Source organism: Leucoraja erinacea, chromosome 1 (genome assembly GCF_028641065.1).
Source record: "Leucoraja erinacea ecotype New England chromosome 1, Leri_hhj_1, whole genome shotgun sequence".
Lineage (NCBI taxonomy): Eukaryota > Metazoa > Chordata > Chondrichthyes > Rajiformes > Rajidae > Leucoraja > Leucoraja erinaceus.
In genome coordinates, this window is record NC_073377.1 from 143,003,240 (window position 1) to 143,020,279 (window position 17,040).

Here is a 17,040-nt window from a genome sequence, read left to right on the forward strand (position 1 = left end):
ATCATTTGCTAGGCTTTTCCTCGCCTCGAAGCTCTTTTCCAGCTTTCTCCCTGCCCCGTCTGAAGAAGGCAACCCAACCATTGTAGATGCATGGATGGTAAGGTGGAGAGAGGGGCAGAAATCGAGCAGGGGGGATTCGGGCCGAACGACCTGCTCTAACTCTGCGCATGTGAGGTCGGGTGAGAAGCTCCTCCTCTCCTCTATCCCTGCCTCCCTCCCTCCCCGACTCTGTCCCTGCCTCCAGCAGTTAGCTCCCAGTCCGGACAGTCTCCGGCTCACTCACTCACTCGCTCACTCGCAGTCGCGGATGGAGAGACGCGCCGGCTTCAACATGACCTGGTGCCGCTTCTTGCTGGTCGTCTGCTCGGCCGTGTCGTGGGCGAGGGCAGCGGAGCCCGGCCTGGCCGAAGACACCCTGCCCGAGTATCACCGGTACACCGAGCTGCGCAGAGCCCTGGTGGGAGTGTGGCTCCAGTGCCCCAGCATCAGCCGCATCTACACGGTGGGCAAGAGCAGCGAGGGTCGGGAGCTGCTGGTCATCGAGTTGACCGACAAGCCTGGGGAACATGAAGCCGGTAATGTGCAGCAGCGGCTTGGGGCGATGGGGCGCAGTGAGTCTGTCTGTCTGTGCAGCTTCAAGGCGCAGGCATCAATGGGCTTGTTTGTGGATGGTGTCACGCTCAGCGTTGCATTCATACGGTGGGGATGGCGGCCGCTTATCCACGGGGTATGGGGAGAAAGCAGGGACGGGGTACTGACTCGGGATTCGGGATCACATTGAATGGAGGCGCTTGCTGGCTCGAAGGGCCGAATGGCCTCCTACCCCCTGCACCTATTTTTCCATGTTTTTCATGGTTTCAATTACCCATTACCGGGGCTCTGATGCTTTCCCCCTGTCCGGAGATGGGCGGATAAAAGCAAGGCATCCTTTCATCTCCTGTTCTAGTTTGGTAATCACCGGATATTTTGAAACGAGGATGGCAAAAATGAACCTCCCGGTGCTAATCTTGGCAAAAGGCTGCTATAACCCGCTTCCATTTTACAGTATTGTTTTTGTATGCGATATGCGATATGCCTTTCCCCCGACACAAACGGGTTAAATCATAATATCAAGCCGTCTAATCGCGGGTTTATACTCCGATTTTTGTAAGCAACGCTTCTCACTGTAATTCCATTCGTGTTAACTGGTGACACGCGAGGTTGTTACCTGCGGGGATTTAACATGAGATGGATGGGTTTTTTGAGCTCATGATTTAAAATAAAAACATGTCTTCGCTGAGGCACGGGATGCGAGGGAGAGAGAGGTCTATTTTACATAAGATTAGTGTGCTTACATTTTAGGCGTAGGCGTGTAGTTCTTAGAATCAAAAGATTTCACGACACAGAAAGATTATTGGGTCGTGTTGTCTGTGCAAGCAAGAAAAACACGTCCTCTGACTAATCCCACTTCGCAGTATGTGGTCTGTGGCTTTGTCACTGACACATCGTTAAACGGATCCCATTCAATCGCCTCAGCACATTTTATGATGCAGATGACAACGCTGATGATGACTATCCTTGATCGGACTCTGCTGTCTTAACCTTGTACTAAACCTTATTCCCTTATCATGTATCTCCACACTGTAAATCGATCGATTGTAATCATGTGTTTAAGAAGGAACTGCAGATGCTGGAAAATCGAAGGTACACAAAAATGCTGGAGAAACTCAGCGGATTGTAATCATGTACTGTCTTTCCACTGACTGGTTAGCTCGCAACCAAAAGCTTTTCACTGTACCTCGGTACACGTGACAATAAACTAAAAATATATGCTTTTGCTGGTTGAACGTGTTTCACCTTCATAAGGTCACTGTTCATTTAAAAGCTCACCTCACCATATTAAATATAACTGGGCCCCATCACCTTATGAAGAGGGTCCTATTTACAAATGAAAGCACAATATGATCAGTCCGTGGGATAAAGCAGCATCTCACGACATCGAGTTGGGTATGGCATAATTTGCAATGCGAGCATTGTTTGGGATCTGGGCTGTGTAGGAAGGAACTGCGGATGCTGGTTTAAACCGAAGAAAAACACAACTCAGCGGGACATGCAGCATCTCTGGATTGGGTCTGAAGAAGGGTCTCAAACCGAAACGTCACCCATTCCTTCTGTCCAGAGATGTTGCCTGTCCGACTGAGTTATTCCAGCATTTTGTGTCTATCTTTGGGATCTGGGTTGTTTGATTGTGCGAATCACCAGATTTGTAGCATAATAAAATAAGCATTTCACGTTCAGTTCTGAGAAATAACACGGTTTCTTACAATAAAAAAACACCATTTGGAAATGCCCATAGTATTACAGCTCGCATCAGAGGAGGAAGAAACTATTCGTGTTTTGGTATTTTGACCTTTATGTAAATTCACATGACAGATCTCTTATGAAAGAAAGTAGATCTAAGAGGAGAAAATTGCTTCCCAGTACCATTTCAAATGGTCAGATTCGATGCAACTGAAAAAAAAACATTCTTGCTTTAAATAGTGTTAAATTGAAATTAATTTCAGTTGCCTAGAATGCTTATTAATGCATTTATAATAATATGTTACCATTGCTCCAAGTGATTATGCTGTTTTCAACTTGTTCCAAAACTGCTTGGTGGACAAGGGTCTCGACCCGAAATGTCACCTAATCCTTCTACCCAGAGATGCGGTCTGCCCTGCTGAGTTTCTTCAGCATTTTGCGTCTGTCTTCGGTTTAAACCGGCATCTGCAGTTCCTTCCTACACTGTTGTTTGTGGCATTGGCATATCCTGCATAAGGTTCCTTTCAGAATGGAATCCAAGGTATAATTCCACCAACAAAATGCGGGCGACTTTTGAGAAATAATTTGTTTTAATAACAGTCTGAATAAAACTACTTGCAGCCTTTGCGCTGCCATTTGTTTGGTGCTCATCACAGTGTATTGCGAATGGGCATCTGAATCGTGTTAATGATTGTGTGGCTGCTGAGTGCCAAACACAATTTAAACCTCTTTGATTTAAATAGTTTTTCTTTAATTATTCAGTGTCACGAGCTTTTAATACTTATTGCATCTTGCTGATTAACATCTTTAGTGTTTCCCCTCCCTCCGCATCCTCCATCAAAAGAAAATCTCCTAGACTGGCTCATAATAACTGGACATGATACTGATACCCATTGCTTCCAGTAATCTCCTTAAATGATGCCAAGAATGGCAGCGTACACTAATCAACGAGTGAAATGCTGCAGGAGTCCAAAACAATAGCTAACAGCTGTTTATATTTCAGGTGTTCACAAGTAAGGAGATATATGAATAAATGAACAGAGCTTTTTTTTGTATAAGGCCATAAGTGATAGGAACAGAATTAGGCCATTCAGCCCATCGAGTCTACTCCGCCATTCAATCATGGTTGATCTATCTCTCCCTCCTAAACCCCATTCTCCTGCCTTCTTCCACAATCCCCTGACACCCGTATTGATCAAGAATGTATCTATCTCTGCCATATAAATGTCCATTGAATTGGCCTCAACAGCCTTTTGCGGCAATAAATTCCACAGATTCGCCTGACTAAAGAAATTCCTAATCTGTAGGAACCATTTATGTTTATGTTGGCATATTATATTATTTTGCCGAGATATATCTAGCAGTATTATTTTGGACACTTGGGAGCGGTCATTAGATACACAGTGGCATATATATAAGGGAATAAGGGACAGGAAGGTGCAGGCACAGGGTGGGAGCGCATACAGTTCCCACCAGGCACGGAAATCGCTATCAAAATACGGGGGGGGGGGCACAATTTCTTGACGGACACGCGCGCATGCGCACACTCACATTCACAGGCTTCAGAGGCTCAATCCAGCGCTAAATGCAGCTCAACTCTGCCTGTCTTGCCGGGTTAAACTACAGCCCTGCCTGGACTGACGAGACACCAGCACTGCTTCTCCGCGCTGGCCGTAAGCCTCGGCCATATTTCCCGCAGGACCAGGCAGGGCTGTAGGTTAACCTGGTGGGACAGGCAGAGTTGAGCTGGATTTAGTGCTGCTTCTCTGCACTGGCTGTGGGCCTGGGGACACAGCTCCTGTCTGACTCCCGACGTCTCTGGCCACCCCCGGGAGGGAACTCGGGTGAGGACGGGGATGGTCCAGTGGCGGTTTGGCAGCGATTGCAGCGCCGGAGAGCCGGGATGGATCCTGGCTGTGGATGAGGTGCACGTCTGTGCCTAGAGTGTTTTGGCACGTCTCCCTCCTCCAATCACCGTGCTCTATCCTCAGTCCCACTCTCCTACATCCACCTCTGACCGACACCTCCTTTCTCCAATGATAGCGCGGAATCATCATGGCCCGCCCCCATTCCCTCCCGACGGCGTCTCTCTCGTCCAATTGACGCTCTCGATCATCAGTCCCACCCCCACTGTCTCGTGGAAAGCGGAGATTTCACCGGTTTTTTAAAATCCGGATTACAAAAAATGGGGGGGAGCGTCCCCCACCTCTCAAGCCAGAGGCTGCCCCCCCCCCCCCCCCCCCCCCCCCCCCCCCCCCCCCCCCCCCCCCCCCCCCCCCCCCCCCCCCCCCCCCCCCCCCCCCCCCCCCCCCCCCACCCCCGGGATTTTCTGGTTCACCAGACCAGGGGCAGAGCAGCCAGCGACAACTGGCATGCAGAATAAGGAAAACCTGGTTCGTTCATCTCTTTGTTTGTACAACTACTTCAATAAACTGGAAATAACGACTAGAAGATCTGTTCTATTAGGTCTGTGTAGGATCACTCCTACTGTACATGTGCAGTGATGGCAATTGGAATAGAGAACACTGGAAAAGTTGAAAATTTGCAATTACATCATCTCTTTCTCTTTACAAATTGCTAAATATTAATCGAATGTGCATTATGACATGTTCTATAGAATATCTTGGGTAAAAAATTATTGCTGCTTAAATAATAACTTTTCTGAATTTGTGAAGGTAAAATCCTGAAAACAGCATTTTTTTTCTAAATCACCTTTTTAATAAAGGTTGTAAATTGTAGGTTATTTGCTATTTCTGCAAAATGTTCCTATTACTATAGTGCAATACATAAACTATAACTAATCTGTTTCTAATACAGTATCAGCCCTGGGAGATTGTTGCATTTGTCCACATTTAAAATGCTGCAGATGGTGGAAATCTGAAATAAAAACTGAAGGTGCTGAAAATAAGCAGAAGTTCAGGCAAAAGAAGGAATGGGTGACGTTTCGGGTCGAGACCCTTCTTCAGACTGAGAGTTAGGGGAGAGGGAGACACAGAGATAGGAAGGGGAAGGTGTGAAAACGAGACATCAAAAGAGATGAAGTTCAAGGAAAATGTAGAATACGACCATTGTTAGCGAGGAGAAGTTGACAACAAAGCAAACAGAGATAAAATGTAATAGGGGACAGATAGACTGGTCAGAGAATCGAGAAGGGAGAGGGATGGGAAGAGAGGGAGAGCAAGGGTTATTTACTTGGCTTCATCTCTTTTGATGTCTCGTTATCACATACTTTACCCTTCCTTGTCTCTGTGTCTCCCTCTCCCCTGACTCTCAGTCTTGCAAAGGGTCTTGCCCTGAGACATCACCCATTGCTTCTATCCAGAGATGCTGCCTGACCCGCTGAATTACTCCAGCATTTTGTGTCTACCTTCGGTGTAAACCAGCATCTGCTGTTCCTTCCTGCACAAGAAGTTCAGGCAACATCTGAAAAAGGCTCATCTTTTACTACCATTTCCGTTATAATTTGCACAGTGAAAATCGGCATTCCTAACTTGCCTTCATGACCCACTGATCATTTCCAGAATTTATTATTGTATTTCTCCTCTCCAGGGCATGGTATCCCAGATCGACAAGTCACAAATGCCTATTTTCACTGTGAAAATTATAATGGAAATGGTAGCACAAGATGACCTTTTTTTTCCAATGGTCATCAGGAAAAGCACGTGTGCGATGTGTTTCCCGGCATTTTTAAAATTGTGATGCAAATTTGCCGAAGATCGTGCAGTATGATGGAGAATAAATTCTACCTGGTCTGGAGTAAAGTTATAGAATGTCAGAAGAGGGGCCCGACCCAAGGCGACACCTCTCCGTGTTGTCCAGAGATGCTGCCTGACCGGCTGTCACTTAATCGCTCTGTGCCTTTTTTTGTAAATCAGCATCTGCAGTTCCTCGTGACTGCAAAATGAGTATCGGTCTATAAGCAGGTGTTGGTTGTATAAAGTACGCTGCTCATGTAGTGTCCCTCAAGACTAATGTCACTCTGTTCCCCGTACATCTTATCAAACATTATATTATGTGTAGGAAGGAACTGCAGATGCTTGAAGAAGGGTCTCGACCCGAAACGTCGCCCATTCCTTCTCTCCAGAGATGCTGCCTGTCCCGCTGAGTTACTCCAGCATTCTGTGCCTATCTTATATTGCTGTGTTATGAATGTTCAGTATTTTATAAGTTCTTGAGCAAAAGCACTTTACACCAGTCGATTAAATCTCTGTTAGTCACGCCAGTCATGTTTGTGATTCTGTAAATATTACTGCTATTTTCCAAAAGCTAGTATGGGCAAAATCAATGAAATAGTCAGCATTTTCATAGATAATAAAATAGTCAATACCGGCCTAAAAAAAAAGTAAATCTATTTAAAGACTAGTGAATAGATTGTAATCATATTTTAAATTTATTTTTAATCGCAGCATCTATGGAGCGATATTGGATTTATTCGCAATGGATTTGTGAAGATAGTTAGTGAGGGCTAGCTTTAGCCATACTCAAAAGAATGGAGAAGATAGTGAGGAGCTATTTTGTTGAAGCCACGCAAAATCATCCAGATACATTGACAAGGACATTACCGTTCTTCTAATGTTGCACGAAGGCAAGTTGCCCGCTGAGTTTCTCCAGCATTTTTGTGTACCTACGAAGGCAAGTTGTATTGATTGAACTAATTGAATCTGATTATAGCTATTATGCAATGTATTCAGGTCCTGTGAAATTAAGCCATGTTATGATTTGCACAGAAGGGAACAGCCAGAGAAAATGCAATGTGAGTCCAGAACCAACTGGATATTGCATTCTTTAAGCAAAAGAACAATTTACTGGAGGACTTTGTCTGAATTTGCAAAATGGAACAGTACAGCATGAGAACAGGCCCTTCGGCTCACAATATCTCTGCAAAACATAATCAGTCTGTCTTCAGTCTGTGTGCAGTCTGAAGAAGGGTTTCAGCCCGAAACATCGCCTATTTCCTTCGCTCCATAGATGCTGCTGCACCCCCTGAGTTTCTCCAGCAATTTTGTGTACCTATGATTGTATGCAGATTTGGTCTCCTAATTTGAGGAAGGACATTCTTGCTATTGAGGGAGTGCAGCGCAGATTCACCAGGTTAATTCCCAGGATGGCGGGACTGACATATGATGAAATAATTTAATCGACTGGGCTTATATTCATTGGAATTTAGAAGAATGAGAGGGGATCTTTTAGAAACATGTAAGAAACATATAAAATTCTTAAGGGATTGGACAGGCTAAATGCAGGAAAGATGTTCCCGATGTTTGGGGAATCCAGAACTAGGGGCCACAGTTTAAGAATAACGGGAATGCCATTTAGGACTGAGATGAGGAACAACTTTTTCACCCAGAGAATTGTGAATCTGTGGAATTTTCTGTCACAGAAGGCAGTGAAAGCCAATTGACTGGATGTTTTCAAGAGGGAGTTAGATATAGTTCTTAGGGCTAACAAAATCAAGGGATATGGGGAGAAAGCAGGAATAGGGAACTGATTCTGGATGATCAGCCATGATCATATTGAATGGCGATGCTGGCTTGAAGGGCCGAAAGGCCTCCTCTTGCACCTATTTTCTATGTTACTATAAACTCACCTCATCTGCCTGTATATGACCCCTAACCCTTCATTCCCATATGCCACTATCATATCTGCCTCCACCACCAACCCTGGCAATGCATTCCAGGCACCCACCACCCTCTGTGTGGGTGCCTGGAATATTCCCACACATCTCCTTTAAACATTGTCTGAAGAAGGGTTTTGGCCCGAAACGTCGCCTATTTCCTTCGCTCCATAGATGCTGCTGCACCCGCTGAGTTTCTCCAGCAATTTTGTGTGCCTTCCTTTAAACCCCATCTCTACTTAGAAGACTTTATTGTTTCTTTGGCATAATATTTTATCAACTACTATGTTCTGGGTATTATTAATAGCTGCTATTTCTATTGGGATTTAATTGCCCTTCCCTTTTGTTATCACATGTTCCATTAAAATAACCTCAGCTATTGAATGTGGCCTTCACGGTGTGACTCTCAGAAACAAAAATGTCAAAGAATCCTAGAAGGCATAGTAGCAATGTAGAAAATGCATGATGTAGAAGGAGGTCAGGTGGCCTATGTCTGTGCCAGTGCTTCGAGTTAGCTGACCTAATCTCACCTAGTGCTGGGTATGGAGTCCCAGAGGCCGCTAAGTGTCTCTCAGCCTCTTTCACCCTCACAGATAGTATTTAGAGTGCTTAGGTATGTTACAAAACTTACCTTCAACGGCGCTGCAATGCTGCCACTGGCCGTGTGCGCGATTTTGGCGCGTTTGAGGGGGGGGGGGGGGGGGGGGTTAAACCGGGTTTTTTTCCAACCTGGTCCTGAATTATATTTGTTGGAGTACAAGATGTTGCTAAAGAATCGTTCCTACGACCGTTCTGTGTGTTTTTAAAAAAAATTCACCCGACAAGTTAATCGCTATAGTGATTTTTAAATCAGCTTCTGAAGCCGCCTATGCCGACAATGGGGACGGATTTTATGGAGGACCAGGTAAAAGAAAGTAGTTTATTCTTATGTATAAAATTGTTTCTTAAGATGTATTTAATTCACATTTTACGTTGTGAAACGGTGATTTAGTCCCCGAACCAACCGGCAGTGTATTTGCTGCAGATATGGGGACTAAGTTCACTGCAACCTCACCGTTCCAAATAGTCCCGTTCCAGAAAATCCCACTCGCAAGCTGATTTAAATGGCCATTAATTTACAGGTATTATACATTAAATTCCTTCCATTTGGCTTATGAACCTATGACAACGAGATTTAAAAATTATGTTATATTCTGAATTCTTGTGTGAATGTTATTTGGACACTTAGGCTATTATAAAATGTTAATCTATTCTTAAGAAATGGATAGATGTTTAGATCTAGTAATTGAATTTTGTAATTAGCTGCAATTAGGTAACTAACTAATTATATGCTTTAATTTCAAGTCATCTAAGTAAGATTGTTTCATATTTGTTTCAGAATGCTTCAATCTATAATAACTGAAAATTTCTTTCACTTCTCTTAAATTTTAAGAAAGTTATCGGCTTTTGACTGTTCTCGATCACAGCTTTTGTGTTAAGTCAATGACAAAGCAATAGGGAACAAGATGCCAATTTCCGAGTATGAAAATGGCCATAACTTTTTTAATACTGAAGATATGAAAGTGAATTAGGTGTCAAATTGAACTTCTTTTTATGCTTTATCTGATGGGATAAATTAAAGACTTGATTTTTTTAATCTCAAAATTTTGTAACATTGCTACTCTACTGTCTTCTGGATGGACATTTAGTATGTCTATCACCCCTCAGCTAAGTCCTTCCTATTTGCTCTGTCTAGCTGCATCATATCAAGGTTGTCATATACCACAGCTAACTCTGCTCGCAGCCTCATGTGTTGCAAAGGAAAGGAGCCTTGTTTATTCAATATTTACGCTCCTGACCATTTCCTCAAATTTCTTCTCCATGTTTTTCCTGCAATGCAGAGACCAAAACCGAATGACGGATTAATGCTGTGGCCAGATCAGTGTTGTACAAACAGGTCCAGAAATAACTCCCTCTTCCTACATTCTATGCCTCGGCAGAGTAAGGGAAGCTTGACATATGCTATTGACTGGATCTGCCTTTTAAAATTCGATGAACAAACATAACGTCGCCTATTTCCTTCGGTCCATAGATGCTGCTGCACCCGCTGAGTTTCTCCAGCAATTTTGTGTACCTTATAACAGCATTCAATATGTGGCCATCCACAGATATATTATCCTAACCTTGTTGTACCCTTCAAAATGCAGTTGCTCACACTCTCTGGATTCCTTGTTCCTTTATTCTGCCCTGTAACCAGACTATCTATATCTTCTTCCATTCTAAAACCTTCCTCTATTAACCACTGAGACCATTTTTGGTTCATCTGCAGAATGCTTTATCATGCCTCCTATATTTGGGTCTAATTTATTAATATGCACTGCAGAAAGCATGAAACCACGTACAAGACTGTAGCAAGCCCTTCAGTCACAAAAAAGACTGATAATTGATTACCTGGTAGATACCTGTACAAGGAACTGCAGATGCTGGTTTACACTAAAGGACACAAAGTGCTGGTGCAACTCAGCGGGTCAGGCAGCATCCACCTGTACGAGCTGGCAGGCATAGACGAACCATCACAAAGACATGATCGGGTAGCTGCAATAGAACGCTTCAATGCCGGCACAGACCCCCGTCACCCCTTGCACAATCACCAACATGCCAAGAAATGGTTGAAGAGTCGGAACAGCTTCATGGATCTAGAGCCCACCGTACCAGGCACCAAAACCAAACAATAGACGGCACCAGGACACCACCTGCTTTATACTACCTGGAAAGCCCTGAACCACCTCCGCACTGGAGTGACGTTGTGGACTCAACCGGAAGAAGTGGGGTCTCTCGGACTCTGAAAAGTGCAACTGTGGAGAGGTACAGACAATAGCCCTCTTACTGACATGTGGCAGAGAGGCATGCACTGCGGACGGTCTCTGCAGAGACATAGATGTGGCACTGGCTGTGACAAAGCGATGGCACAACGTCGTCTTGACACACGAGCAAACTGGAGAACATGGATAGGTGGTGTTTCGAGTCACTACCCTTTTTCAGACTGATTGTAATGGGGGTGGGGGGGAAGAAAGGTGGGAGAGAGAAGCAGGACAATGCGTGGCAAGTAAGAGGTGGATGCAGGTGGGGGGGGGGGGGGGGGGGGGGGGGGGGGGGGGGGGGGGGATATGTTAAGTAGGCAGGTGGTTGGCACAAAGGTTAGAAATTAAATCTGAAAGCGTGAGACAAGGATTGAAGAGTTGCAAATTGTGAAGCCAGAGCAAGGAATGTGGGAAGGAGAGGAGATAAATATGTTCATGTCCAAGTGGTGCTCAGGGGAGGGGGGGTGGGGTGAGGGGGGGGGGGGGGGGGGGGGGGGGAGAGGGGGGGAAGGGGTATTACAGGTTAGCTAAAGTTGAAGAATTCAATGTTCATACAATTGAAGTTGTGAGCTCCTCAAGCAGAATGTGAGATACTGTTCCTCCAGCTTGGGGTGTGGCCTCACCCTGGCAATGGAGGAGGCCTAAGACAGTGAGGTCAGTGTGGGAACGGGAAGGGGAGTTAAAACAGTTTGCAGCCGGGAGATCTAGATGGCCTTGGTGGACTGAGAGCAAGTATTCAGTGTGATGCTCGCTGAAGGTATGCTTCATCCTGGCGATGTACCAGAGGCCCCATTGGGAACGCTAGTTGCAGGAGATGAGGTTGAAGAGGCACATGTGAATCTTATAATGCAATACCATTTGCTTCCTGTCGCAGATACAATTTAGGATTCAATTTATCACTCTACCTTGGATCCCATGGACTTTAGTATTTTGGCCATGTCTGCCATTTTAGACCTTGTCAAAAATCCTTGCTACCCTTCAAATACACTGCCTTCATCAATTCTCAGTTGCTGCTTCTTCAATATAATTGTTTCTTTTTCGGAAAATGATCTACCCTTCACAAATACATCCCGATTGTCCCTAGTTAAGTGCTGTCCTAAAGGGAGGTTTGCACCAACCATCAGAATTCATTCCAAAATCTGGTCACCTCGAACGTTAACCTCACTGGCTGACAATAACTTGGTTTATGCATTCATCCCATTGTAACCAACTTAAGGATTCCTTCACTCATACGGCAGCAGGTTGTCAGGTGCCATTGGAAAATGATAGTCAGAGGATACAAAATTGCTACCTCAGTTGGTGAGCATACAACATATTAGGTTAAAAAGTTTTTTTTAATGAATTTTAGAAATTCTGTGCCCATTTCACTACAGCAACATTTTTTTTTATCGTTATCAATTGAAACCTTACCCCAACTGCTTTTGAATATCAGAAATTTGCCTACAGAGCTCTCATGTAACTTTATTTCCCTGTTGCCAGCCGGGCAACCTTGACAGCTTTTTAGGTTGCCAAATGACAGTTTAGGTGGTCATTTAAGACGGTTTGCATGACGCGTGTGATAATGTGCTCGGACGAAGTGCGTAGTTACCAGTCGGAATTATGCTCAATGAAGCATTCACATATTATGTTCTAGAAGGAACTGCAGATGCTGGTAAATCGAAGGTAGACACAGGTGCTGGAGAAACTCAGCGGGTGCAGCAGCATCTATGGAGCGAAGGAAATAGGCTGAAGAAGGGTTTCCGTCTGAAGAAGGGTTTCGGCCCAAAACGTTACCTATTTCCTTCTGCTGAGTTTCTCCAGCACTTTTGTCTACATTCACATTATTATTTCTGTTTCAAATAACTCACAAACTAAACATAATCACCAATCAAGACATGATATATATACCACAATGACATGCAGCAAAATTATAATACAATATCTCAACTCTTTTTACACATTGCAATTAATGCAATTTCTATTAGTTCTTTCCACTTATAAACAAAAATGTAGTTGGATTATTCAGCATATGATCAACCTGTGTCAGTAAATCCTGGACCAGGGTAGATTAGATAGATTAGATAGAATTTATTTGCCACACAACCAGGGTCGGCGGAATTTGGGTTGGCAGCAGCGGTACAATAATAAAGAACACACAACCACATTAAAAATTTAACACAAACATCCACCACAGCATTCATCATTGTGGTGGAAGGCACAAAATTTGGCCAGTCCTCCTCCATTTCCTCGTGGACAGGACCAGAGTCCAGAGTCAGTCCAGGATCGGCTCTTACTCACCGGAGACCGCGGCTTTAAGTTGGTTTAGGCCGCAGGCTGGAGGTCGAGATTTAAAGTCTCTGCCGCAGCCAGAAGCACCGTAGACTGCAGGGCTGGCGGTCGAAGTTCCTCTCCACGGGTGATGGTAAGCCTACGCCGGGCCCGCGGAAGAAGTTGGCCGCGGGCCGGCAGTGGTGGCTTCTTCCCCCCCCCCCCCCCCCCCCCCCCCCAGGGTCCCCCACGGGCTGGAGCTCTGAAGACTGCGTCAGGCTGCCAGCTGCCCCGGGCTTGCGAAACCGAGCGCTCCCCTCCGGCGAGCCCCAGCGAGGGCTCACCCGCTCCACGCCGAGAGTCCACGCTGCACCCGCGGCTGAAGCCCCGGGCGCGTCTCCGTGGAAAGGCCGCGCCGATCCTTGATGTTAGGCCACAGGGGAGGCGACCTGGAAAAAGTCGCCTCTCCGTGGAGGAGGCGGCCTAAGCGGTTTCCCCCTCACCCCCCCCACACCACCCCCCACACAAAACACACCGAGAAACATCAAAAACATACTTTAAAACATACTAAAAAAATTAAAAAAGTTGAAAAAACTAATGCGCTGCTGACATGGCTGCTGCCAGAGCAGCGCCCCCTACACACTGAACACATATATGTTTAACCATACACACTGGTAACATATATGCTTAACCATACACACTACAGATTGATGCAAGCATGTTTTCTGTGAAGGGCCTAAAATTACCATGATATGGCCGTTATTGCTATTGGCACAGAAACACATAATTTATCCATAACAAAATATACAGGTTGCAAGGAAATTTCTATAGGCATTTTATGATAATAGCTGTTAAAACCGACGATACTCATCTGACAGGTTAAACATTACACTATAACTGACAAGAGATGGCCAAAGGACATAACTGCAGCAAATGTTCTTTTGGTAATATGTTTAAAGGTGTCAAAACAAATAATAACATTGGGAATTAAAACACATTTGATTGCATTCCGTTATGAAACATAGTCAGTGTTCGCTCTGAAGATCATGAAGCACAATAGGGTCAGGGGGTGTGTGAATCAGTGCAGGAATCAGTAGATAGATGGTGGGGGGGGGGGGGGGGTGCTGGGTTGAGAAGGCAATCGGTGCGGAATGGATGGATTGAGGCTGGTGAATTAGTACATGTTGATTGGAGTATGTAAAATTGTGAAGGGAGAGCACGGGGGATGTCAGTGGTGTTGAATGGGGGGGATCAGTGCGGAATGGATGAGGGGGGGGTCAGGACAGGATGAATGGGGGGATCAGTACAGGATGAATGGGAGTGGACAAAAATGCTGGAGAAACTCAGCGGGTGCAGCAGCGTCTATGGAGCGAACGAAATAGGCAACGTTTCGGGTCGAGACCCTTCTTCAGACTGTGCCTCCCATTCTTTTTACAGGATGGATGGGGGGGTCAGCACAGGATGAATGGGAGGATCAGTACAGGATGAATGGGTGGTTCAGTACAGGATGAAGGGGAGGAGGGTTCAGGACAGTGTGGATCTGAGGGTCTGTGCAGGATGTATGGATGATCAGTACAGGATGCATGAGGGGCTCAGTACAGGATGAATGGGGGATCAGTAAAAGATGAATGGGGAAATCACTACAGGATGGATGGGGGGAGAAGTGCAGGATGGATGGGAAGGGGGGTCAGTACAGGATGAATTGGGGTACCAGTGTTGGATGGGGGGGGGGGGGGGGGGGGGGGGGGGGAGGAGGTGGCAGGAGAATCAGTGCAAAGTCGGTAGGGTGATTGGGGGTGGAGGGGGGTAGATGGGGAGAGGAGCACAGGGGATATTAGTGAGGACTGAATAGAGAAGGGGAATGTGGATCAGTGCGGGATGGAGAGGAGGGGTCCCAAGATATGAGGGGTGGAGGGGGGCATACGAGAGAGAGAGAGAGAGAGAGAGAGAGGGTGGGGGAAGGGGGGAAGGGGCAGAAGAGGTGGGGAGAAAGGAAGGTCAGGGCTCTTCGGACAACATCGCCCGCTGCCTTGGCCGTCCCTGTCCAATGCCAAAGTGCTGCTGCCAAAGGGGGTGGCGGTTGGGATCTCCTTGCCTCCGCCAGCCGACAGGGAAGGTGCGCGTATGCTCTCTCTCTCTCTCTCTCTCTCTCTCCCTCTTTCTCTGCTTCTCTGTCTCTCTTATTTCTCTCTCTCTCTCTCTCTCTCTCTCTCTGTCTCTGTCTCTCTGTCTCTCTGTCTCTCTCTCTGTCTCTGTCCCTCTCTCTCTCTCTCTCCCCTCCGACCCGTAGTCACCACGCACCTTGTATCTTTGCCCCGCAATACAACCGACACGAAACGTCACGCTCGTATTCTCCAGAGATGCTGCCTGACCTGCTGAGTTACTCCAGTTTTTTGTGCCTATTGGTATAAACCAGTATCTGCAGTGCCAAGCCGGGCAACATGACTCGGCGTTTAGGTTGCCCGGCGGCACTTTGGGTGGTGAATGGCACCCGGGCAACCGCTAATTTCGAGCCCTGCTACAGATTGGGTGTTCGACCTATTTCAGAGTCTCTATTGGTCTGATTCAGCATAACAGTAATCTACCTTTCATCAGCTTGTGTAATTGCATCTTTCCTGTTTCTCCGCCCTGTTCGTGATTCGTTTGGCATCATCACTTCTCACGGGTGCGGTTTGGTTCTCCCTTCAAGGGTCTTGATCCGACACATCACCCATTCCTTCTCTCCAGAGATGCTGCCTGTCCTGATGAGTTACTCCAGCATTTCGTGTCCATCTTCATGTGCATTAGCAAACTGCCCTGAATTTGTACAAGCTAAAACTCCAAAGATTCCAGTCAATGCTTCCTGACAATAATTGCCTGATAGCCATTTCCACCTAACCATCTAGTAAACAGGCTGGCAAGAGGTGTCTTTACCACTAACAATGCTGAGGAAACTACCTAAAGTTAAGGTAAACAATGAGAAATGCTGACCACAAGGCTCAACTCAACTCAGAGATAATGCATACAACTGTTAAAATCTACACCCTTGTCAAAATTCAAAGTTTCATGCTAAGTTCAATGGATTCAAGTCAAGAGTGGTTTATTGTCATTTGTCCCAGATGCAATTCTTACTTGTAGCAGCACGACTGAATATGTAAACCTGAATAATAACCTGACTGATAATTCTTTATTACCATGTGTACTAAGGTGCAGTGAGATTGCTTTTTTGCATACAGATCAGTGAGATTATGGCCGTACATAAGTACAATACCTGCTTAGCATACATTTTGGTTTAATATGCAATCGTCACATGGATTTGGTGCCATTTCACAGTCAAGGCCAGTTGCAGCCGTCGCCCCCATCTGGTCGTTCCGTGAACTGTCGCCCTTCTCCTTGCCCGGCCAACTTCAACCAGGATGTCGCTTACTACCTGTGTTCAGAAAAACCCTCTTGTATTTATAACAGCTCAAATTCCAAGCCACCTTTTCTAAATTAGATTAGATTTCAGTTTAGAATTATAGCACGGAAACAGGCCTTTCGGCCCACCGAGTCCACATCGACCAGGGACAATTTACTCTTATACCAAGGCAATGAATCTACAAACCTGTACATCTGTGGAGTGTGGGAGGAAACCAAGTATCTCGGAGAAAATACAACACGGGTCATGGGGAGAACGTACAAACTCCGTACAGACTGCACCCGTAGTCGGGATCGAACCCGGGTCTCCGCAAATCTATCGCTGCAACACCATGCCGCCCAATTTTATTGAAAAAAGTTTTCAGCTTGAGAGAGCCACATGGCATCATTTTATATAAAGGAGGAATGTTTGCCAGAAAAATAATGGGAGCTTGATGTTCCTGCGAAACAAGGTCAAAATGCATTTAGTTCCGCCCATTACAACACTGACTACAGTTCAAAAGCACTTTATCGGCTTGTGAAGGATACATTTGCTTACTTTCTAATCCTTGGGAATTAATTTTCATTCCTCTTCATTTTAAAATATCATAGATCTATCGATGTTCCATCGCAACTTTTATCCAAATCGAGCAATATCGTATTAATGCATTTTTAGGCACATTT

The 17,040-nt window shown here is 45.6% G+C and overlaps 1 protein-coding gene across 1 annotated transcript in view; it reads left to right on the forward strand.

The window, feature by feature from the left end:
• The first annotated feature begins 233 nt into the window (after positions 1-233).
• The window catches only part of LOC129697376 (uncharacterized), an 84,571-nt gene continuing 67,764 nt past the window's right edge, over positions 234-17,040 (forward strand). The window contains exon 1 of the mRNA XM_055635902.1: positions 234-575. Coding sequence (XP_055491877.1) covers positions 308-575 — 268 coding nt within the window. The 5' untranslated portion in view covers positions 234-307. The remainder of the gene's footprint in view (positions 576-17,040) is intronic.